At 38.9% G+C, this 23,615-nt stretch overlaps 1 protein-coding gene across 3 annotated transcripts; it reads left to right on the forward strand.

Annotated features, from left to right (window-relative positions):
• Positions 1 to 450: 450 nt before the first annotated feature.
• On the forward strand, positions 451 to 23,195 carry LOC123745629 (FHF complex subunit HOOK interacting protein 2A). 3 transcript variants are annotated; one of them, XM_045726374.2, is made up of 16 exons: positions 451 to 566; positions 3,052 to 3,215; positions 4,487 to 4,633; positions 4,847 to 5,065; positions 6,436 to 6,558; positions 8,548 to 8,727; positions 9,453 to 9,652; positions 10,931 to 11,039; positions 13,181 to 13,358; positions 14,243 to 14,373; positions 14,509 to 14,656; positions 14,989 to 15,061; positions 16,153 to 16,252; positions 16,603 to 16,770; positions 18,444 to 18,691; positions 19,405 to 23,195. In XM_045726374.2, exons 2-16 carry the CDS (start codon positions 3,090 to 3,092, stop codon positions 19,514 to 19,516), a joined length of 2,262 nt encoding a protein of 753 aa, XP_045582330.1. In that variant the 5' UTR covers positions 451 to 566; positions 3,052 to 3,089; the 3' UTR covers positions 19,517 to 23,195. The 3 variants fall into 3 exon arrangements, with proteins under 3 accessions (XP_045582330.1, XP_069168286.1, XP_069168285.1); XM_069312185.1 differs by having other exon boundaries at positions 534 to 608; XM_069312184.1 differs by lacking the exon at positions 451 to 566 and adding an exon at positions 2,374 to 2,631.
• Positions 23,196 to 23,615: the final 420 nt, after the last annotated feature.

Consider the following 23,615-nt stretch of genomic DNA (forward strand, 5'->3'; position numbering starts at 1 on the left):
TTATATATCATATGTGTATTATTATATGTATTATATATATTTATACGTATTTATATATAGGAATTTAGACAGTAATGAGTGTTAGTAAGTCTATGGGTCTACATTACCATAATTATAATATACCGTCACCCCTTACCCAGCGGTCAATCTATAATAAATTATATATCTATTGCAAATATTTGGTTGATATAATTAATATGTTAAAATTCCTATTGCACCTAGAGGTATTTATTTATGTTTACTGATTAAAATAGGACTGGAACTAGGGGCATATAATGCCGGTAAAGTCAGATAAAAATACTGCTCAAAACGCTATATACGTGTTAGTGGCTTTATAAGAATTATAAAAAAATATTATTCTAATGTAATTTCACCAAATCATTGTACCTTCTTGTAAATAAAATATTTTTGTTATTATTATTATTATTATTATTATTTTGTGTTGTGAATGTCCACGTCGCAGGCGCGCGCGCGCACCCTCCTCCTCAAGGAAGAATTCTCGTCTTATTTCAGGTCTTATTTCAAGGGTAATTTCCCCCGGTGGTAGCGGCCCCCGCCCCCCACTGGTGAGTTGAGCCCCCTGGGGGCCTGCCAGGGACGCTGGCCAGGTAGGGAGCTGTCACTGTTGACAGTCTGCCAGGTAGGGAGCTGTCACTGTTGACAGTCTGCCAGGTAGGGAGCTGTCACTGTTGACAGTCTGCCAGGTAGGGAGATCTCACTGTTGACAGTCTCCCAGGTAGGGAGCTGTCACTGTTGACAGTCTGCCAGGTAGGGAGCTGTCACTGTTGACAGTCTGCCAGGTAGGGAGCTGTCACTGTTGACAGTCTGCCAGGTAGGGAGCTGTCACTGTTGACAGTCTGCCAGGTAGGGAGCTGTCACTGTTGACAGTCTGCCAGGTAGGGAGCTGTCACTGTTGACAGTCTGCCAGGTAGGGAGCTGTCACTGTTGACAGTCTGCCAGGTAGGGAGCTGTCACTGTTGACAGTCTGCCAGGTAGGGAGCTGTCACTGTTGACAGTCTGCCAGGTAGGGAGATCTCACTGTTGACAGTCTGCCAGGTAGGGAGATCTCACTGTTGACAGTCTCCCAGGTAGGGAGCTGTCACTGTTGACAGTCTCCCAGATAGGGAGCTGTCACTGTTGACAGTCTCCCAGGTAGTGAGCTGTCACTGTTGACAGTCTCCCAGGTAGGGAGCTGTCACTGTTGACAGTCTCCCAGGTAGGGAGCTGTCACTGTTGACAGTCTCCCAGGTAGGGAGCTGTCACTGTTGACAGTCTGCCAGGTAGGGAGATCTCACTGTTGACAGTCTCCCAGGTAGGGAGCTGTCACTGTTGACAGTCTCCCAGGTAGGGAGCTGTCACTGTTGACAGTCTCCCAGATAGGGAGCTGTCACTGTTGACAGTCTCCCAGGTAGGGAGCTGTCACTGTTGACAGTCTGCCAGGTAGGGAGATCTCACTGTTGACAGTCTCCCAGGTAGGGAGCTGTCACTGTTGACAGTCTCCCAGGTAGGGAGCTGTCACTGTTGACAGTCTCCCAGATAGGGAGCTGTCACTGTTGTTGACAGTCTCCCAGGTAGGGAGCTGTCAAGGATGTCTTGCCAGTCTCCTAGGTAGGAAGGCTGTCAGGAATGTGTTGCCAGGAGCTGTCAAGGATGTGTTGACTGGCTACCAAGACAGGCAGCCAATGCACTAAGTGTACGTGTTTCTTTAATGAACTAACTAATGCGATGAAGGGCCGGGCAGGTGACAGGTGTATGTACTGCCCGTTACCCTAGACCTGTCGCCTTGTGGAGTGTGCGGCATGGGGGAAGGGGGTGTGAAGGGGTCACCCCCCCCCTTCCCCACCTTCCCCAGTGGGGGAGGGGGTGACTTTGCCTGGTGGGGTCGGGCCGTGGTGCTCCCAGGATGGCACGGTCTAATTTGTTACACGTTTATTGTATATGTGTACATACATTAGTACGTAAAACAAAACGGCAGATAACATAGGTGCGCAAGCCGAGTGTAAGCTGCATTTCTATAGCTATAACAAAAAATTTAGTAAATATTAAATGCATATTTTAAATGTTGGTACTGTATATAACTTTGCACACACACACACACACGTTGTGTGTGTGTGTGGTGCAGAAGACAAAAGGGATGGCTATACCAAAGGAAACAGAGTTAGTATAAATGGGGTTAAGTCAGAGTGGGAAAATGTTGTAAGTGGAGTGCCTCAAGGCTCTGTCCTGGGACCTCTGTTGTTTATAATATATATAAATGATTTAGATTCAGGTTTGAGTTTAATGTATATATAATACATTAATTATAAGGAATTAGTGTATATATAATTCATTGTGTCGGGGGACAGGCAGCCAGTTTATTACAGTATATGTTAGGCTTATATCGAGGTCTTCCCCAGGGTCAAATTACTGACCCTCCCCAGGATACAACCCCCTCAACAAGCTGTCGCCAGAGCAGGTGCTTCACCTGTCGCCAGAGCAGGTACTTCACCTGTCGCCAGAGCAGGTGCTTCACCTGTCGCCAGAGCAGGTGCTTCACCTGTCGCCAGAGCAGGTGCTTCACCTGTCGCCAGAGCAGGTGCTTCACCTGTCATCAAACACTGGGATAGCAGACAAGGTCTAGTAAGACTTTTGGTAGGTACTCTGCCCCATGACTGCTTTACAAGCATGAGGCATAGAGAGATTTGATCCAAGTCCCTTCAAAGTCCAAGTCTAAATCTGTCACCTTGTAAATAAACCCTGTAGATGATTCTGTCCAATAGACACAGCTGGAGCTTATTTTAAGGAAGAAGCAAAACGAGATCACTTAGTTTTTTAAGTACCCCAGTAAAAATGAAAAAAAAAGTACTTTAAGGTATAACATTATAGTGTGAAGACGGAACAACTGTCGTTGCTACATCAATGTGATTGTTTATGATCAAAGATATCAATTGTGAGAAAGGCCATTGTTTATCTTGTTGCTTCACTTGTATGTTTATGATCAAAGATATCAATTGTGAGAAAGGCCATTGTTTATCTTGTTGCTTCACTTGTATTGACTTTTGACATCTGCAGATTGTATAGGTGCAACATGGGGCCTGAGCTTCGTCTTCATGTCCTGCTCTGAGATACTCGGTTTTGTCTTGAGTGAGACCTTGTGTCGTACTAGTCGTAGGGCGAAGCACGACCCAGTTATGTTCTCGCGTATCTCGGATGCTCTGCAGGCTGCTGCAGATGTGGTAAGTTTCAGTGTCTTGAGTTTGCGTGAGATATGGTCTGCTTTTATTTTTTTTTTAGCAGTTGCCTATTTGCATGATTTGTCTTATTTTATATTTTCATCCAGTACTGTAGGTTTAGCTTATGGACTTTCCACATTGTTTGTATCCTCTTTTTTTCTCTTCTTACTCTCTGTTTTGCTCCTCTTTCCTTTCTTCTCTTCTTCCATTGTTTTATCATCTCTCCCTGTCTGTTCAACCTTTTTACTGCAGCACCATCCTTCCCTTGCTTATGCATTCTATTTTCACCATATTTATATTAGGCCCATTCTCCTGTTTTGGTAGTACTGTACTTATAGGAACGATGAGGATCATAGTGTGTGTGTGTGTGTGTGTGTGTGTGTAAGTGTAAGTGTAAGTGTAAAATATACAGTATATATACATATCTCAACGTACAAGTGTACGTTGGTATATATATACTATGTATTCAGATTTGTCCAACTCAATAGTTCAGATTTCTATACTTTTTTAAGTGTAGAAATCTGAACTATTGAGTTGGACAAACTGGAAAACTGTTTTTTACTTGCGTTGCTTTGACAAACTAACCTAACCTAGCCTTCCGAGGCCTAATGCACGATATCTGAGGCCTAATATAATACATGTGTGTGCTATACTAGGCCTAGGAGTAATATTTTTTTTTTTTTTTTTGCCTCATTTATTTTAAAAGAATTCCTTACTAGTCAGTATATGACTATCTAAAAGCTAAGTACTGTACTGTACTGTACTGTACTGTACAGTACTGTACTGTACAGTACTGTACTGTACTGTACTGTACTGTACTGTACAGTACTGTACTGTACTGTACTGTACGTGCATACGAATTCGTGACTGTTGATGACCATCACGATACGTAGCCAACCTACTTTCCTATCTAAACATGGGTTTAGATTGGTTGTTATAAATATTCAATCTTCATCATATTTATATAAATATATATTTATATTCACTGTAACAATAAAAATTATTATAAGGTATTTATAATGTTTGTTTGGATTTTTACAATGTTTCTTCTTATAATTTAATTTGAGATTTCCAATGAAAAATAAATATTACTGCACTTACAGTACATACTGTACTAACAAATCTTTTTAGGACAGATGTTGATAGATGACTATATATATTATATTTTAAGGACTATAATGAATACTTTTCTTGTACAGTACTGGAATTGAATTTGTGTACTTGATTTATAACCATAAGTATAGAATACAAAAGCAATGAGGTGCTTCCAACAGATCGCTCCACCGTGCCCTCGAGTGGAGGATCTGCGTTACCACTGGACACAGTTATCGATCGTGTGTCAGCGGTGCCAACACTATGATGGGCAGCCACCACCTATTGAAGAAACACACGTACCCAGGCATCTTTCTCAAATGCTGAAGGTACAGTTCCCTTTTAACTTCAGGTTATCAGGACTTGACTCAGATTTGTAGTTCTCTTGTGAATTATAATTAAATTGTAAGTTTTTACAAGTGTGAGAGGATGTACTTAAGTTATTGCATCTGTTCTAGCCTCTAAATATTTACATTTTTTAAGTATTAAACTTTATTTACAGTTGTGTCATATCAGATAAAGAAAGTTTAATATGACCGCAGCTACTGGTGGCAGAGGAGAGGGAGCAGCACATAGGAGGACCTTTGAGCCCATGCATGGAGTACCTAGTCCAGGAGAAAGTATTAGCGACATTGGCGTCTCATGCACGTGCGGACCGACCTCTAGGGATACGTCAGCATGTCTACATATTCTTGGTGGGGGTCCTTAACCATCTTCATCATTCTCATCTCCATCATGCACCCATACACAAGCCCCTGCAGGTATGTGACTGGCCTGGTTGCCTCTTCTCATATGATTACCACGTGGGTACATTGTCCTAATTAGCAGCACACAACACATGACTCTTGTGTACACAAAGGTTAAGCCACAGCTTCTCAGGCTGATTAGGATTAACAATTAAAATTCAAACTACATACAATACTGTACTTAATTTTCAAGAGTTTTGTTAAATAATATTTTAAAGATTTTAATATAATAGTGAATTTCTCTAAAAATATTATTGTGTCCTCTCGATTCAGCGACTTGGTTTGGTTAATTACAAACAATGTGAATTTAGACATTTGAGTGTACTGTATGTACACTATCACCTATTATTCTAGTAAACAGTTATGTTGTTAAAATTATTGTACTGTACTTAATTTACCCTGCCAAAACGTAACACAGTACAGGCTGTAGGTACAATATTTGTCTTCCTTATTGTGATTTATGGTACATGACCCAGCCGTGTCCACCAATATTTCACCAGTTTTCCACCTTGTGTGCATGTTGCTAAACTTGTAATGCCGAGGCTTTCATTGCTAATTTGTATTTATTTTTAACTTTAAAATCAGCCAATTTCTAATAAAACAAGATACCCAAAATTAGCAGCAGTAACCAAATTAAATGGTGGTAACAGGAGAAATGATCTAATAGCTGCACAAATGCTTAAATTAATTGATAAACTTAAGATAGCTAATTATGTTATTAGATTTGTAGTACTTTAGAGTACTGTTTTGCATTGCAGAGGGTAACAAGGTTACAGTTTCTCGTGGGAAGCTAAGTACTCACCTAGTTGTACTCACCTAGTTGTGCTTGCGGGGGTTGAGCTCTGGCTCTTTGGTCCCGCCTCTCAACCACCAATCAACAAGTGTACAGGTTCCTGAGCCTATTGGGCTCTATCATATCTACACTTGAAACTGTGTATGAAGTCAGCCTCCACCACATTGCTTCCTAATGCATTCCATTTGTCAACCACTCTGACACTAAAAAAGTTCTTTCTAATATCTCTGTGGCTCATTTGGGCACTCAGTTTCCACCTGTGTCCCCTAGTGCGTGTGCCCCTTGTGTTAAATAGCCTGTCTTTAAGTGAAACGTTAGAGATGTAAGGAAATTCTCATTCCCTGTATGGGTGCTCAGCAAATGGAATATATTGAAGGAAGATGTTGTTAAAGTCAATTCCATCCACAATTTAAAGAAAAATACGATGAAAATTTTATTATTGAAAAAAAGATAATTACGTAGTGTGCTTGGTATAAATGGCTAGGAGGATAAAGAACTAGATCTCATTCCCCTCCCCCCCCCCTCTTTCATGCCCATAGTCAGTGATAGTCAATTATAGAACTGTAGTCTCTGTATTAATCCGTCATTCCAGGCCATGGTGCGAACAATTTGTGAGATGAGAGCTTCTCCATATGAAGCTGAAGAAATTGAATTCTTATCGACATTGTCTGAAAAGATTCGTCAAGATAATGGTATAATACTGCTCTATATACAGGTAATAGTAGAACATTGCTTTTGGGTAACTGTCGGAGTTGTGTGTTGCATGTTTGGAAAGCAGGAAGTGGGATTAAACAATGTGCATGTAATGCGAGTTTAGATGCAGTACAAAAGTACTTCATTTGCTTATTATGTAATATAAAAATCCAATCATTCAATCACCATTAGGAAATTTTTCAAAGGATTAATACTGTACTGAAAAATGTTATCTTGATGATTTTGGGGCTTGGCGTTTCTGTGGCCCGGTCCTCGACCAGGCCTCCTTTTTGTTACACACCCCCAGGAAGCAGCCCGTAGCAGCTGTCTAACTCCCAGGTACCTATTTACTGATAGGTGAACAGGGCATCAGGGTGAAATAAACTCGGCCCATTTGTTTCCATTTCCACCGGGGATCGAACCCGGAACCTCAGGACTACGAATCCGAAGCGTTGTTTACTCAGCTGTCAGGGGCCCCTATTTTACTTTTTGTTGACTTTAACATCTTTAGCATCATACAGTTCGTGAAATAAAAGAAATGTATATATAATCGAAGGTAGTATATTGTGAAGGCATTGATAATGGTATGGAGATGATAGTAGGATGGGTGAGAACCGGTTAATATCTAAGTGTTTTTCCCACACCCTGCTCAAAATGCTGTGCATATTACTGGCTTTAGACATACTGTAGTGTGTACTAAAGTGCGCCCTGGTGAGGCCACTCCAGACTGACAACCAGAGCACAACTCCATAGTCTCCTAAGACTGATGGATGCCTACTACTACTACTACTACTACTACTACTACTACTACTACTACTACTACTACTACTACTACTACTACTACTAGTGTGTACTAGCTCTATCTAGAAATCCAACATTATGTTTGTAACTCATCTTGGATGTATGAAATGTTTGTGGTGGGATTTACCTAAAATTGTTATGTTATAATATGTTTGGCATGATATACTAAGCTCTTAATCCCATATTTGACCAATATTTGTTAATTCTTACACTGCTTCAATCACTCACTATCTACAATTTTCTTTGTGCTTTAGTTACGAACTGTCGTTTCCTCTTTCTTTTTCTTTATTTCGCACCCCATACCCATCCTGTGTGCAGTGGAGGAAAGGGTTACAGAGGCACATAATGGGTTCAGGACTTGAACCCCATAGTTCATTTAACTAAGCAAGTGACAGTCTTGTGAAGTCCCATGTTCAAGTCACTACTGCAATTTCTTGCTGTGCTCAGATCACTCTGTGATTTCCTCCTATGCTCCAAACCCCATAAGATATTTATTTATAATTATATTTGTTAGCTATTCATACACATTTTAATGGTTTACTTATAAATACCTGCCTAGTTTAATCATTGACGTGCAAATGATCTTTCGCCCTGTTGACCATAATAATAATTACTATGGAGTCGGGGGGTCACTTGTTTAACTACATCGGATTATATTTCGGCAACAAACACCAATATATAGCCATGAACATCACTTTCTCTCCTACGCTATTAGTAAACATTGGCATCCCTCAGAGCAGTGTACTTGGCCCTTTCCATTTTCTCATATAAATTAATTCCGTGACGAGTGTCTGCGGACACCTCCAAGCTAACACTGTTTACTGATGCACAACTTCTTATGTTCTTGAGCACAGACCTAAACAGTCTAAACAAAACTAAATACAGAATTGAAAAGACAGTATGTAATTTACAATTAACAAACTCATTATTATTAATGAGTGTTGTTATAAATTATTAACTCGATACAAAATCTTACTGAAGCGACCATACGAGTCATAAATACTCATACTCTGCCCAAGTAAAACAAACAAGCAACACTTAGTGGGCCAGCCAGAGGCGTAGGGTTCGTGCAGTCCAAAAAAATAAATAAATTAAATCAATTATTAATTAAATAAGATTCTCACCTTGAAGGTGCAAGGGCGCATTCTTACTTTCGAAAAATATTTTGCAAGATCAATCCTTTTATTGTGTGTGTGTTTGTAAATTGCAGCCAATAGCCCTAACTGGAGGTGTTTCAAGTGGTTATACGCCAGAAGACAGTCTCCCACCGACCCCATCCCACGTGGCCACGGGCACCAGCAGCAGTGACTCTCACTCCGTAGTGACATCACAGAAATTACAACCTAAATTTCCATTGGTGGATGCTCTGCTCAACCTCTGTCACAGTGCCGTAAGTACAGTAAAGTGCATTGTATCTCCTCTTGAGGTTATCTTGAGATGATTTCGGGGCTTTAGTGTCCCCGCGACCCGGTCCTCGACCAGGCCTCCACCCCCAGGAAGCAGTCCGTGATAGCTGACTAACACCCAGGTACCTATTTTACTGCTAGGTAATAGGGGCATAGGGTGAAAGAAACTCTGCCCATTGTTTCTCGCCGGCACCCGGGATCGAACCCGTGACCACAGGATCACAAGTCCAGCGTGCTGGCCGCTTGGCCGACCGGCTCCTGTGTATGCTATATCTAGTGCACAATAGACTAAGTAATTTTAGTAGGGTCAAAAAAGTATTTCTTTGTCTTTTATTTATCTAATAAAATGCTCATTAGATTACTAAATATCTAAAATAATATTGTTCACCAGTAACTGAAGGTATGTTTTCCATAACTATAGTAAATGTTGCTTTTAATATAATATGTTTACCATGTAAATTAGAAGAAAATTTAATTTAATTTCTTGATTTGAAATGCAACGTCATTGTTTGTAACTACAGGTCACTCAAGATATTCTTGAAGTTTAAGCACTTTACATACAATATAAGTACATACTGTATCACAATTTCCCCACATTAACATGAAGTTTGAAAGAGTGAAACATTCCTTGCTAAGTAATAAAGATCATATTTCATCACGTTAATGTGCTATGAATTAATAATAAACATTTCCTTGGACAACTTACCAGGACAGTGAGATCTCGGCTACAGCCCATGACTGCCTTGTGGGTATAGCAAGTGTCCGAGAGGGCCAGAGCAGTTCAACTATAGCGAGACACACACTCCTTCCCCACTACCTGGCCACCCGTTTAGTCACTGCCTCTGACAGCATTCCTGCAGATACTGAATCAGCATTAATAGAGGATGTACCATTGTCAGAAAGAGTCAGGTGAGCAGGAAAATACCATATGTGACATCCCTTTGCAGTTAGATATCACCCGTGATGAAGAAGCACTGTGCAAAAATTACTCTTTTATTGTTGATGGTAATTCACTAAAGGTGAATGAAACATATACTAAAAAGCTTATACCTTGTATGTTGTTTTTTCACATTTTCATTGACAGTCCTTGCACTTGTCCACCAGAGATCATATTGGACATAAATTTTAACACGTGTGTATAATAATATCCTTCATGGCATGAAATATTAATCGACCTCATTTTATTGGCTTTCATGTTGACTTATATATCCTTCTCCTTGGCACACTAAATGGAGTTAGTTTCATACTCTGATGACAAAGAGGGAAATTGAGCAACTTCTGAAGTCCCTGTTTTGACTATAGGATTGAAAACAGACCAAGAGTGTTGCATCCATTAGGAATGACCCTCTGTGGTCCTGGGACCAGATTCACGAAGCAGTTACGCAAGTACTTACGAACCTGTACATCTTTTCTCAATCTTTGGCGGCTTTGTTTACAATTATTAAACCGTTAATGAACTCCGAAGCACCAGGAGGCTGTTTATAACAATAACAACAGTTGATTGGGAAGTTTTCATGCTTGTAAACTGTATAATAAATGTAACCAAACGTGTCAAAGATTGAGGAAAGATGTACACGTTCGTAAGTACTTGAGTAACTGCTTCGTGAATCTAGCCCATTTTTCAGCATTTCATCTCTGGTGTGACTTCAGATGTTGGAAAGTCAGGCACAGACTGTACATGCAAAGGTTCCCTAATGCAAAGGTTTCATGCATATTTGTATAGTCAGTGTTAATGATCTCATCTTTTTGGTGCCTCAAAAAGTTTGCATGTCAAGTAATGTAATTACAGTAATTTTCATTTGTGTGTGTTTTATTAGCCACTGTATCTAGTGATGCCTGCAGGGCTGAGCTGAGCATAGGTCCACCAGACACCTAAATATTTGTAGCCACTGACAAATGCATTAATATAGTTTGAATGTTATGATGGTGTGCATGATATTAAGTACGTCTCTTGAATGATATGAAAGTTGTCTCAAGTCTCATTGTATGTATCACTTGTTACAACGTGGGATCTGTAACATACGATCATTAAACAATGCATGTGTCCAGGTGCTACAGTACATACAACACATAATTCATAACACTGGCTCATTCATACACAGTATATAGTTGTGTAAATAATAATTTAATTGTTACCAGTTAAGCCTTATATCAAGAAAATGACTCCTGACTGACCAAATAATCTAGGACTGAAGGCGGCGAAAACAGCGACAGTGAGGATGAAGAAGATGTGGGAGAGTTTCCCGGGAAAAAAGAAGTAGTGACATTCCTGCACTGGCTCACTTTCTGTGATAAGGTACTCTCGTCTCTTGAATATTATACCCGCTAAATTTCAGTGCAGTAGAGTTTCATTATCTGTGGGCTTTTGGGCCCCATGTCCTAGATATTGGTGATGACCAGACCACACACTAGAAGGTGAAGGGACGACGACGTTTCGGTCCGTCCTGGACCGTTCTCAAGTCGACTTGAGAATGGTCCAGGACGGACCGAAACGTCGTCATCCCTTCACCTTCTAGTATGTGGTCTGGTCATCATACTTTAGTCACGTTATTGTGACTCATCGCCTGCAAATAGATATTGGTGCTCAGTCTGCTGTTTTTTATTTTACTGTTTTGATTCACTATCATATTTACTCCTGAAAATGTGAATGGAGGTGGCATCAACCATTTTTCTCTGTACATTCTATCTGTTTACCACCTACACTGCATACAACCACTTTCTTACATCTCAAATTTCCACATACAGTATTCTGCCTTCAATTGGAAAAAATTATCCCTGTCTGCCTTGACTATTGCCTTTTAATATTTTTTGACTGTGCCTTCTCTGGTCCTTCTCTATTCTAAAGTTGTTTGATTGAGCTCTCTTATCCTGTTTCTATTGCTTAGTTTTCTTATTTAAACAACCAGCCTTGTTTATTTACTTCTATACGTTCCAGTCTTCTTGTGCTTAACTAGAAGAGGATTTCCTGGCAGAGCTGCATGTTCTACAACTGGAATGACTTAGGCTGTGTATTTTGTTTTGAAACAATCCTTGTTTACATGTTTGCCAGGTTCACACATGCTGCTGATGTTATAATATTTTATGCACTTCCAGTGTTAAAGGATGCCTTTGTTCCAATCTTTTTCTGGTTCTTGTAACTGCTTTCCTCTTATTTTTGTTCAGTCCTTTGTCTCCTTTCCATTTCCCCATCTTCAACCAGTCTTCCCCCCTCTTTACTATCTTTGTATTGTCTGCAAACTTTGGCATGGAGGAACTCATTCCTTTGGTTAGGTCATTAACTTAATGTAGGAAGAGCAGAGGTTCAAGGACCAAGCCTGGTTGGACTCTGCTTACTACTTGCCTACATTCTCACATTTCCTCTATAACTAATAGTGCTGGGTATAATATATAATAATATAGTGCTGGGGAGATGGGACACCACGAGCGTAGCTCTCATCCTGTAACTACACTTAGGTAATTACACTTGGGTAATTACTAAGACTGTTTTCATGTCTTATCAGGTTGGTAGTCTGGGAAAATGCAATCTTTCCAGTCCTTTGTTATCTTAGCTTAAGCATCAGACTTGCAATATTGCAAGCCTGAAACGGCAATGTGTGCTGGTTGTCATAATATTAGCACAATAATACAATTAGCACAATGGTGCTAATTGAAAGGTGCTCCATACTTAGTGGAAGTATGTTGCAGTGTCAGTCCTTAAGAAACTAAGCCATATGAACAGGCATATAGTATAGAAACATCCCAGTTACAGCCCCGCTCCTGTGGCAGACAAGTCCACTAAGGGCTCACCATAGGCCGTGCTCCTTGCAACATTTTTCTCAATAGCGGATTCTAAAACAACAACAGTATTGAAAGTACTATTGATACTAGATATTTGATCAGATTCTCAGATATATCTTTTAAAAAGTTACCTTGAGGTGCTTCCGGGGCTTAGCGTCCCCGCGGCCTGGTCGTCGACCAGGCCTCCTGGTTGCTGGACTGATCAACCAGGCAAGTTAAGCAAATTATTTTAATGGGGGGGGGGGCAGTTTAAAACACACTTTTCCTCACTGCGACCTGTTGCAATGTGAGGTGTAATTATTTTCTTATTATTATTTTGTTCATTAATAAATTTTCATCTGTAGTGGGTGCCTTATCTTAAATCATGAAGCTTTCTTTACTCCAAAGTTTAAAGGGCTAATTTCTATAGCATCTTCCTGGAACATCCAATCTTCCATTTTTATATTCTGTATTCAATCATTAAGCAATAATGTTTGTTTTGCAATGTCTGTCAGATTGGGTTTGTTATTAATATACAGTACATATTTGTTTCTAAATGATTATTTCATACTACACAATTACTGAAGTTCAGAAAAAACATATTGGGTAATTAAATTTTAATCTCGTCTTTCAATAAACAGTCTACCGTTAAACGTATGTGACCGTATTTCATCTTTATAGCTTGTAGGTGTAAGTGATGGTGCGTTGGGTTCAAGCATCTGTTCTACGATAAGAGAGGTGTTCTTAGATGGTGTTTTACGTGGGAATCTCACCAGTGACGACGAAGATACCATATCTCTCTACATTGCTGTCACGGCCAAGATCATTACCTCAGTTTCCTCTCCACTGCTCGTTAATAGTGAGTTCGCTTCCACTACTTGTCAACAGTCATTACTTTCCCATTTCCAGTTAATAGTAACATCTGCACCACTTAGTGTTGAAAGTTTAGTGAACAGTGAAAATTATCAGATGAGGGATATGAAACTGCACAGGTATAAAAATAATAGTGGTATGTCATTGATAATGGTGCAAGTTATGTTAGACACCAGAGGTAATACCAGTTTGCTTATGTATGAAAACTCTTCTAGCCAATGTACTTTAGACTATGAAGACAGCAGGTTGTCCCATTGCAAGGGGAAGGTGTTGACTGGTGTTGCTAGGTAGTGAAGAGACCAGCGAGAGAGTGAATCTGTCTGCACAGACGCTGGCCGTACTTAAACCATACTTGTCGCTGTAAGAATGTCCGTCTACAGCCCCGGAGATGCTTGAGGAAGTGTGGGCCTGGGAGTACAGCTGTGTGGTGTGTGGCAGTTACTACAAATACTTCCCCTTTCTGCTTGTGAATGGTATCTCCCCCACCACTTGTTAGTGATTAGTACTTTCCTGCTAATTTTATTGGTAAATTATTTGACCTTTAGTATATTTGTTGCATTTCTATTGCAAATTGATAGTAATTGTATAAGTTTTATTTGTGACTATATTGTGATAGGAAAGAGGGTTTATTGTAGGACAAAGAGGGAATGAAAGCCTTCAGGAATATTTGGCTGGTGTGTGAAAAGTATGATGACAAATTCAATGCAAAAATGTAAAGAATATCTAGTGTACATTATGAGTTGCTTAAGCTGCTGAAGATACATTTATCATCCTCATTATAGCTCAGAACATTGTAGTAGAGCTTAGCTCCAAACTCTTCTATAGTTTTAGCATGTACATAAAGTGTGACATTTTTTTGAAATTGTACAGGCATCATCTCGTGGCTGACTGAAGACTCTGAGGACATAGAAGGCAGTGAGAACAGCATGAGACAACAGGTGATGGTTCTGTGCCAGCGTCCACCTCATCACCTCCAGATACAGGCTCTAAGGCTACTTCAGGTATGTGATTGACACGGACGCTGAGGCTACTAAAGGCACGTGATTGATACAGACTCGATGGCTACTCCAAGTATGTCGTGTATGGTTTTCAGTTACATATTTAATTGATATCTTAATGTATCGCCCAACATCCAGGTGCTGATGGAGAAGCCTGGGAGCATGGCTGTACAGTCACTGGTGCTGAACTATGTAGTAACGCGGTCGTACTACGATTCCTCGGCAGCAGAACACCTTCAGAGCTCCTGGTCGGATGAAGAAGATGAGAGATACAAACACCGAGAGGGTGAGACAGAGTTGACAATTTAAAGGTGTAATTTGGTGTCAATATTCTCATGTTGTCTAGTATAAGGGAATATAAATTAGTATCAGAATGATGTCTCATAAACCACTCATTTTGAAGTGAGATTATTGAATGTTAATTTTTTACAGCATATGCAACTTGCAATTCATCCTCTATATAATTTTCATATTTCTACTGTGAAAAGAAATTACTTGCCAAACGAGAAGGGGAACATAAAATTAAATTGATTTTTGTGTGTCCTGCATGTGCATTTGTACTTGCATTTATTGCTTGCAAACACACACACCTCTTACTGTGTGTGCGTGTTTACACAGGTGAGATGTCTCCTGGATCACAGCCCATCAGCAGAACCTTAGCCCCAGCTAACATAAATAAAATTGTCAAGAGGTGAGTCTCATCATAATGCATCTATTAGAAGTACAGTAGACTTTCGTACTGGTATTAACACATATCGAGCCCCTCTAAATGCTACTTGGCTTCATGAAGACTGGCAAGCAGCACTTGGGGTAACTACCAAATGACATGTTTTGGCTGTTTTTCCTGACTGCCATTATCAGACAGCAGCTCAATAGGGCCTCGAGCCTCAAGCCCAATCCCCATGGAGGGAGGCAACAGGAGCAACCAAGTTCCATGCTCAGAAAGCACAGTTGAACCTAATTTAACATCACCTCGGTTAATGTCGTTCGTTTGTACATCAGTAGAATAGATAAATTCAAACCTTCTTTGGCATCTGACAGGCAAACAGTCCTGCTTTCTTGTTTTTAAATGTAAAATAGAGAAAACGAAGTGGAAACTTATGGCACTTAAAACAAATTAAGTACTCTACGAGGCATAACTTAAATATTGTCAATGAACACTTCATTTATAATAAAAATTAAAATTTGTATTAGCGGAAAATAATACAGTAGCACAATACAATACATAAAAATTATATAATGCTGCACTGTATAACCATATGGCTACGTTAACAAATTATCAAGTGAATTTAGCTGTTGCTGAAGCAAATGCATCTCGCCAGCTGATCACTGACATAACAAGGTGTGGGAGATCCAAGCTTGATATTACTGGTACTAGTAAACATGTTCCTTAGACAAGACATGGACAGGTTAACAGCCTGTAACAGGTAGTACTCGTAATGAAAGGGCAAGGGACAATAGAAGACAATATTGTTAGAAACTCTTGCCAAAAGGTTTTCGTTTCACTTAATGTCGCTTCAATTGCGGTTTTAGCACAAAGCAATCTGGGCAAGATAGCTTCAGGGAGCCACAGTGTCTGGACCAGAAAGAGGTGTTTCATTACATTCAATGCTGAGTTTTAAATAAAAATGGAATATAATTTGTAGGTTGGAACTGGCATGAAAATTTGCTTAATCTTGGACTAGTGCAACTAATTTCACCCCAAAGTTGGTACAGTTCTATATATTATTTAATGTTTATGGTACTGTGGTATGTTGCTAATTTTGTTGCTTTTTTTAACAGTTTCATGACAGTCGTACCTGAGGAGTTGAGATCAACAACCAAGGATGACTTTGAGAGTTACATGGCTGATGCCCAGCGCCAGTACAGTGACATGTGTCGGGTGAGTCACATGGATATTCTTATATAATGCAATTTTTGTCATATTGTATATTAAATATATTTGAAAATTGGATAAGGGTATGCAAGATACAGAGCTTATTTCCTATTAACAGCTCTTGAGGGGAGCATCATAATTTTAGTTCCATCATTATTGTCAGCAATTTGATACTTTACTACCTTAATTGACAGTAATACTTCAGTTATCTTCTGAAGTTAATCCTTAAGCAAAATTATAATATTATAATTTAAATGTCAATTTATTTTATAATATTTATGAAGTAGAAATTCAGTCTTGAGTATCATTAGGTTTTCTACCATATTCCTTATTTATCCCAAACTTTCTTTCATCAGTCATGTTCATCATTTGGTTGGCCGAGAGAAGCTGTAACTCCAGAGTGCCCGTCCGATTCCTCGTCCACAGCATCCCGGGAGTCTCGGCCCGAAGCAGAAGGAAACACGTTCTATGAAGGACCATTCCTTAGCATGCTCATGGATTTCCTGGAACACTTACCTGATCAAGTATGAAGTTGCTTAGTTTCTTGTTCAAAATATATCATATGCATCAATCACTTTTCCATCCCTGTGGACTGGTTGGTAAAGACCATACACCTTGCAGGGTCAGCATTCAATTCCCATTTGACTAAGTAGTTGGGCACTGCTTCTTTCTCCCCCTTCTAATTCCTTGTCCTCGTATCCCTTAGAAATGCTATATAGTCATACTGACTTAGTGAGCTCACCTGATAATTATCTTACCCTATCTGGGGTCAAGTATGAAATGTTTGGTGTTTCCCCATAGAGTTGCTCGGTGCTTTGTAATATGTTTTTTGAGAAGGGGAAGAGGGGAAGGACCAAGGGAAGGGGGAGATGGGGTGAAGAGAGGGGAAGGGAGAGATGGGATGAGGAGGGGGAAAGAGGAAGAGACCCAGGTGTAGCTGGTTACCCCTTTTATATATATAAATGGAAATGTCTGTTCAAGGTTGGTCAGATGGGAAAGAAGGGAGAGGGAGGTGGGAAGGAAGAGGAACAGGGGGAGGGGCAGAAATGGTGGAAGAGGTGGGATGTGGGGAAAGGGAGAGAAGGAAGAGGGGTGGAATGATAAGATGAACCATCCCGGGCACAGCCAGATACCCCCTTTGAGTTTGATTATAAGCAGACCATATTGAGACACCAAGGAATCATCTAAGCATGTTTCAAACAAAATAACTGATGGAAATGGAATAGAGAGAAGGAACGCACATGAGAGAGTACTGTAACACGCTGTGAAGATATGGGAATGAAGGAGGGAAGTAGGTGTGAGAGGTCACCAGAGTTGTCACCACGATTCCATGTAAATACTGTAGTATAGTATTTATATTTTGTTCATTGTCAGATATCCAATACAACCAATATGTGTGTTATGTTATGGACAAATTACAGAAGATGGTAAAATATTACATAAAATTATCACCCAGTTTTTATACAAATGATGTAAATATGGATATAATGCTTCTATATGAATGTGAAGGAGTTAACTAAGATCCCATGAGACAAATTTTGGTATAGTTCTTAATTGGTTACTATGTAATTAGGTTATTGTGTACCAGTGGCTTGCTTGTATTGTGAAATTGCAATCTGATCTTTCCAGCCACTCTTTCAGTTTATTTCTGTACAATGTTCACAAACAGAATAATAACAAAGCAGTGGGCTGCAAGACACTTTCTGAGCTGTGCCAGGAACTGGTTTGTGCACTATATAAGTGTACATGTTACCTTGTAGGACTACATATACAGTACTGATGGTGTTTTTGTCAATTACGAGTTAATAAATAATTATTCAAAGCAAAAAGTACATTTTGTAAGCTAGCGAGTGAGGCTACAAACATAAAAACCATCCTTGATCAATCGAGTCCTCGCCGTCTATACCACAAGTCGGCAAACAGCACAATTCGTATTGACTAGCTCGTTGACCCCTCCACCTGGCTGTTGTGTACACTTCATGTAACTAGAAAGGAAGCAGATAGGTTTTTAAATTTTTCTTTCTTCCACATACAAGGTGACAATTTTGATGATAGCCACACAATGAGGGTTAAAGCATATTAGAAACACTTTAGTTGTTCAAAGCACGATGGGAAATATCTGGTAACTATAGTTTAATGAATTATTATATTCATATAATATTGAGAAATGGTCTCTCATAATACATTTTGTACGTAGGATTATGATATCAACTTGCAAGTGACATCGTTGATGGCAACTCTAGCACTGCTACCACACCCACACCTCCACGAGTACCTGCTGAACCCCACCATAATGGTGGCTGGGGGTGTACGCACACCCTTCACTGTCCTCTCCTCGGTAGTGTCCAAGATTCACCAGCCAATTATGGAACGTGAAGATTACCTGGATCATCTCAAGGTCACCAGATACCAGCTCTTGGGCACAATGGAGGACTTTGACTTTGAGTAAGTATAGAAACATGCTATTTCCATTTGTTTTTAAGAACATTTTGTAATTCATTAAGGTTTGAAGCTGTTCAGTCCATTCTATTGACAGATAGCCTGCACTTCTTGCTGTTGATAATTCACTCAGAATTATACACATTGACATGAGCCTTGTGCTGGACTAATCATCCTTTTAAATATTGTAACTAAGAAAGAGAAGTGATATTTGCATCTTTCAAACTATTCACTTGCATGCTGCTACTATAAATAATAAATAAATGTTTATTTAGGTAAGGTACATACATACAAGAAATTTTTACAAAGATTGGTGGACTTATAGATAGAGCTAGTACATACAATGCCTAAAGCCACTATTACGCAAAGCGTTTCGGGCATAAGACATATAACATAAGTCTTCATAAATAATACAAAATAGTTGGAAAGTTTTCAAAATATTTTTTCTACCAAAGTTTAAGACAGGATTCTATATTGTATTTGTGACTTTGATTTAGACAAGATGATATTACTGTAAGCATTTTTTTGCTTGTATGTTTCACATGCACTGTCTTGTATGTTATGGAGATTGGCTGGATCATTAAATAGTATTTAAATTTAAAATGTAAAGAAATGATTCGATGTTAGGAAATAATGCATTGTTTACAAATTATACACTAGGTACTATAGTATGGTTCAGCCGATTACTGTTTTTATGGGTTTTAAAATTGTTTTCACAGCCGAGATGAAGACAGCCATAAGTTTGAAGCACTGATTGTCATTGAAGAATTCACCAAGGAATTAGCATCAATTGCATATGCCAAATACATTACAGAAGGTAGTGGATGGTAGTGATTGTCAGGTATGGTGACTTCTCTACTCTACATTCCTGTCACAGTTGTGTGTCTGCCCCGATCATGGCTTATTACAGGCACTCGCAGCGGAAGCGACATTGGTGACGGGTAAAAGACGGCAATCCTCTTAGATTTGATATATATAATGTGCACCAAAATCTTTGTAGGTATTTTGGTTTCAACTAAGAAAAATGAATGTAAGTTAACATTTAAGCACCTGATACTTTTATAAAATGTTCAACAAGATAACTTATTGAGCTCAACACAGATCTGACATTGTTATCTTGAATACTTGCCATATAATTTTTGCTTGTTGTGAAATGGGTAATAGCTCGCTTATTTAAATGTTACTTTTATTTAATTTATTGATAACCTATGCTTCTTGTTGCTATTTTTTCTTTGTGTGTCACTCTTCAAATTTAGTTAATGTATAGATGGTCTCTTTGGTATCACATGCACAAGTCTTATAGTGAGGAAGAGAGTGCAATTGTGAATACTCTTCCTGTCCCGGTGTTGCATTTGCATGGGGAATAATGCACAGGTTGCACCCTATTTTGTAAAGGGAATGTAGTCATGTTAGTGCACAAATATACACAGCAATAGATGGGATGGAAATGGTAGAAATTTATGTATTTTTTTAAGCAGCTTCTGGGACTAGATTAAGTTTAATGACGGAATTCTGCAGTGGAGAAAGAAAGCATCACACTGGTCAGTCTTTATTTAAAAGGACTTTTTGTATATGTTGTAACTTTAGCTGCAAGTCAGAACCTCAACTGTGTTGTGAAGGCAGTTCTCCACAACCTAGATGTGCCATATTGTCATGTATTGTATTTTCTGCATCTGCTCTTTCTTGTTTGTGCGCGTACAAGGGAGCCGGTCGGCCGAGCGGACAGCACGCTGGACTTGTGATCCTGTGGTCCCGGGTTCGATCACGGGCGCCGGCAAGAAACAATGGGCAGAGTTTCTTTCACCCTATGCCCCTGTTACCTAGCAGTAAAATAGGTACCTGGGTGTTAGTCAGCTGTCACGGGCTGCTTCCTGGGGGTGGAGGCCTGGTCGAGGACCGGGCCGCGGGGACACTAAAGCCCCGAAATCATCTCAAGAAAACTCAAGATAACGTACATGAAGAGAATAGCGGTGGTTAAAAATATATATGCGGTATATTTATTTCAATTGAATACTATGCTGCAGTATTATGCTAAACACTCGTGCATCTTTGCCATTTTAAATTTTCTGGCACCTTTTTCTTGTTGAGAATGATCTCAATTTTATAGAAATTGCTGTTGTGGTAATTTAGTGATGATTAGTTTTCTGGTTATTGGTCTCACTGCTGTACTGTAACAGGGCCATAATACTTTTGTTTTGTAATGCCAATATTTATTTGGTGATGTTTGCTAGCAGTTGCAGGGAGCTGTGAGAGGTGGGGGGACATCACCTATGTTGCAGGTGAGGAGTCACAATAACTTAGCTGAAGTATGTTGACCAGACCACACACTAGAAGGTGACGGGACGACGACGTTTCGGTCCGTCCTGGACCATTCTCGAGTCGACACACAATCAACTTGAGAATGGTCCATGACGGACCGAAACGTCGTCGTCCCTTCACCTACTAGTGTGTGGTCATCACCTATGTTTTTCATCTGTACTAAATCAACATTATACCGGTATATCTGAAGGTTCTAGTCTACGCCTACACAATGTGCAATGGTTATCTTGCCCGTCTTATTTCGTGTTCATGCGGAAAGCGAATAATTATGTAGTTATTACCATATTTTAAATATCTTGTACAGCATTTGTGTTTATATTCCATAAAATTTACAGATTGACTTGTTGTGATAATAATGACTTAAATTTTATCAAGACAAGCAAGACTTTCTGGAATACAAATTGTGGTTATTTAATTTATATTTTATTTCAGGAATGTTTTCAATTATTCCCTTATTTTAACACTGCAAAAAAGTTTGTTGGATATTAAAAGTTTATGTATGTCAGATTAGTTAAGTATTCTTATATTAAAGTACAAGGTTGCAGATATTTAAGGTACTAGACCATATACTGTATGATATTATATGCAAGCTTATATTATAGGTATTAGCCATGTTGATAAAGTGCAATACTTACCGCTTTAGTACAGTTAATTATTCAATTAAAGATATTTATCAACTATCAAGTCTGTGTGTGTATGTATGTATGTATAATCACACATATACACACGGTTTATAAAATTTTGTATTTAAATACTTAAATTTATTACAGTACTTTAATTGTCGTAACTGTGCTAACAATTTTATACTGTACCAGTAATGAACAGTATGGTAGAAATAGATCGTTTTAAAATTAAATTTTAAAAATTATTACATGTTCACCTATACCCAAAATATACAATCCCGGAAAGAAATATAGTCGCAGCAGAAAGACCACGCACACCCCGACTACTCTAAATATATATATGTATATTTTTTAATATGTGAACTTATAGTTTTCAGATTTATTTAGTGTTACTATTTTTTATGTTATTCAAAAAGTAAATTTTGTTTTGAATTGTTGTGTGTGTGTAACTGGAGCCTTTGAGGTAACGATGTTAAGGATTATGTGTCATTCTGCCGTCTGTGTGAACATATGATTATTATGCTTCATACAAGTACTAAATCAACTGTCAATTATACAGCAATGTAATTCTGCTCTAGACAATGTGGAAACGTGTAACTTTTGTCTGCATAAAGTAAAAATAAATTAAATTTTTCCCCGCTAACAGTCTGATGCGTAACAGCAATGCAAAAGTACTTTATGAACAGGGAAGTTTTAAGTATGTGTATTTTAGCTCTCACTTTATAATCGTTTCCATTACTGAAGATTCAACTAATAAGTTATTTGTACAAATAAGCGTGATATTGGGATAGATGCATAACACAAACATCACCCAAATGAACAAATCCACAAGGGCCGTGACGAGGGTCACGGTCACCCTCGTCACGGCCCTTGTGGATATGTTCATTTGATGCCTCGCGCTATTGTGATTTGTGTGTAATCAACCATATGCTTTGTACTGTACACACAAGGCCTATTAACTAGAGGTTATCTACTTATAACTTGCCATTTAGGCTTAGTCATGGGTTTAACTTGTTTTTTTTTGAGAGAGATCATTAACTGGCTACCGTCATGTGGTCTTTAACAGTGAATGTGGCATAATAGTATCGCTTTTTGGGGGCGATTGCATAGAGCATTTCTTTTTGAGCATTCAAAAAATTGTAGTCTTCCATACAGTTAATATTTTTATTATTATACTTGGTTCTAAAAAAAAAATGCGAGAGACAAAGGGGCACACATGTGAAGTGGCCTGGGGATATTTTAGACATTTAATGCAAATCTTAAAATACAAAGAAATGTGCTATAGAAGGAATACAACAGTAATGAATGAGCAAAGCTGCCTGCAAGTACAGATGCATTGGCAATGTGTGCATCAATATACATCATTACATTTGAGGATACACACACTAATGCATGCGTGTATTCCTCAAATACAGCACAATATGGGCTCAACAGCACAAATCTTGGTACAAATTTACCAATTACTCTAATTTTGTCCATTATACAGTATATAATATTGTAATTATATAGTATGGCAAATACAGAACCTCAGCCAAGATATTTGTAATAAAGTTATAATGTATGGGTTAGGGGAGACTTTCATACTTGAAATGGTTAAAGCCGAGGCTTCAGTTGTCTCTCTCCCTCTAATTTGTCCGATGTTCTCCAGAAGGGAATGTGGGCATACCATCATCTAAGAACCAAATGCTGAGCTAGGTGAACAAAGGCATTAGGTAAAAGAAAACTTGCCCGACCTAGGATCCCAAATTTGATTTGAGAACGGAGCCAACTGTACTAAGAGATCCTATAATGATTATATTCATTTGAAAAATTAACTAGTGGCTTCATTTAGATTTTAAATTCTCACATGTACATGCATCAGATGTGTTCATAACAGAAAACAAGCTCATGAGTGGGTTTAAAATGGGTTAAGCAATACTGTTGCAGCATAACTCCTACAGTCATCCTAAATGCTTTTGTTTTACTGCAGAAAAGGAGTGAATTACCAA

This window comes from Procambarus clarkii, chromosome 71 (genome assembly GCF_040958095.1).
Source record: "Procambarus clarkii isolate CNS0578487 chromosome 71, FALCON_Pclarkii_2.0, whole genome shotgun sequence".
NCBI lineage: Eukaryota > Metazoa > Arthropoda > Malacostraca > Decapoda > Cambaridae > Procambarus > Procambarus clarkii.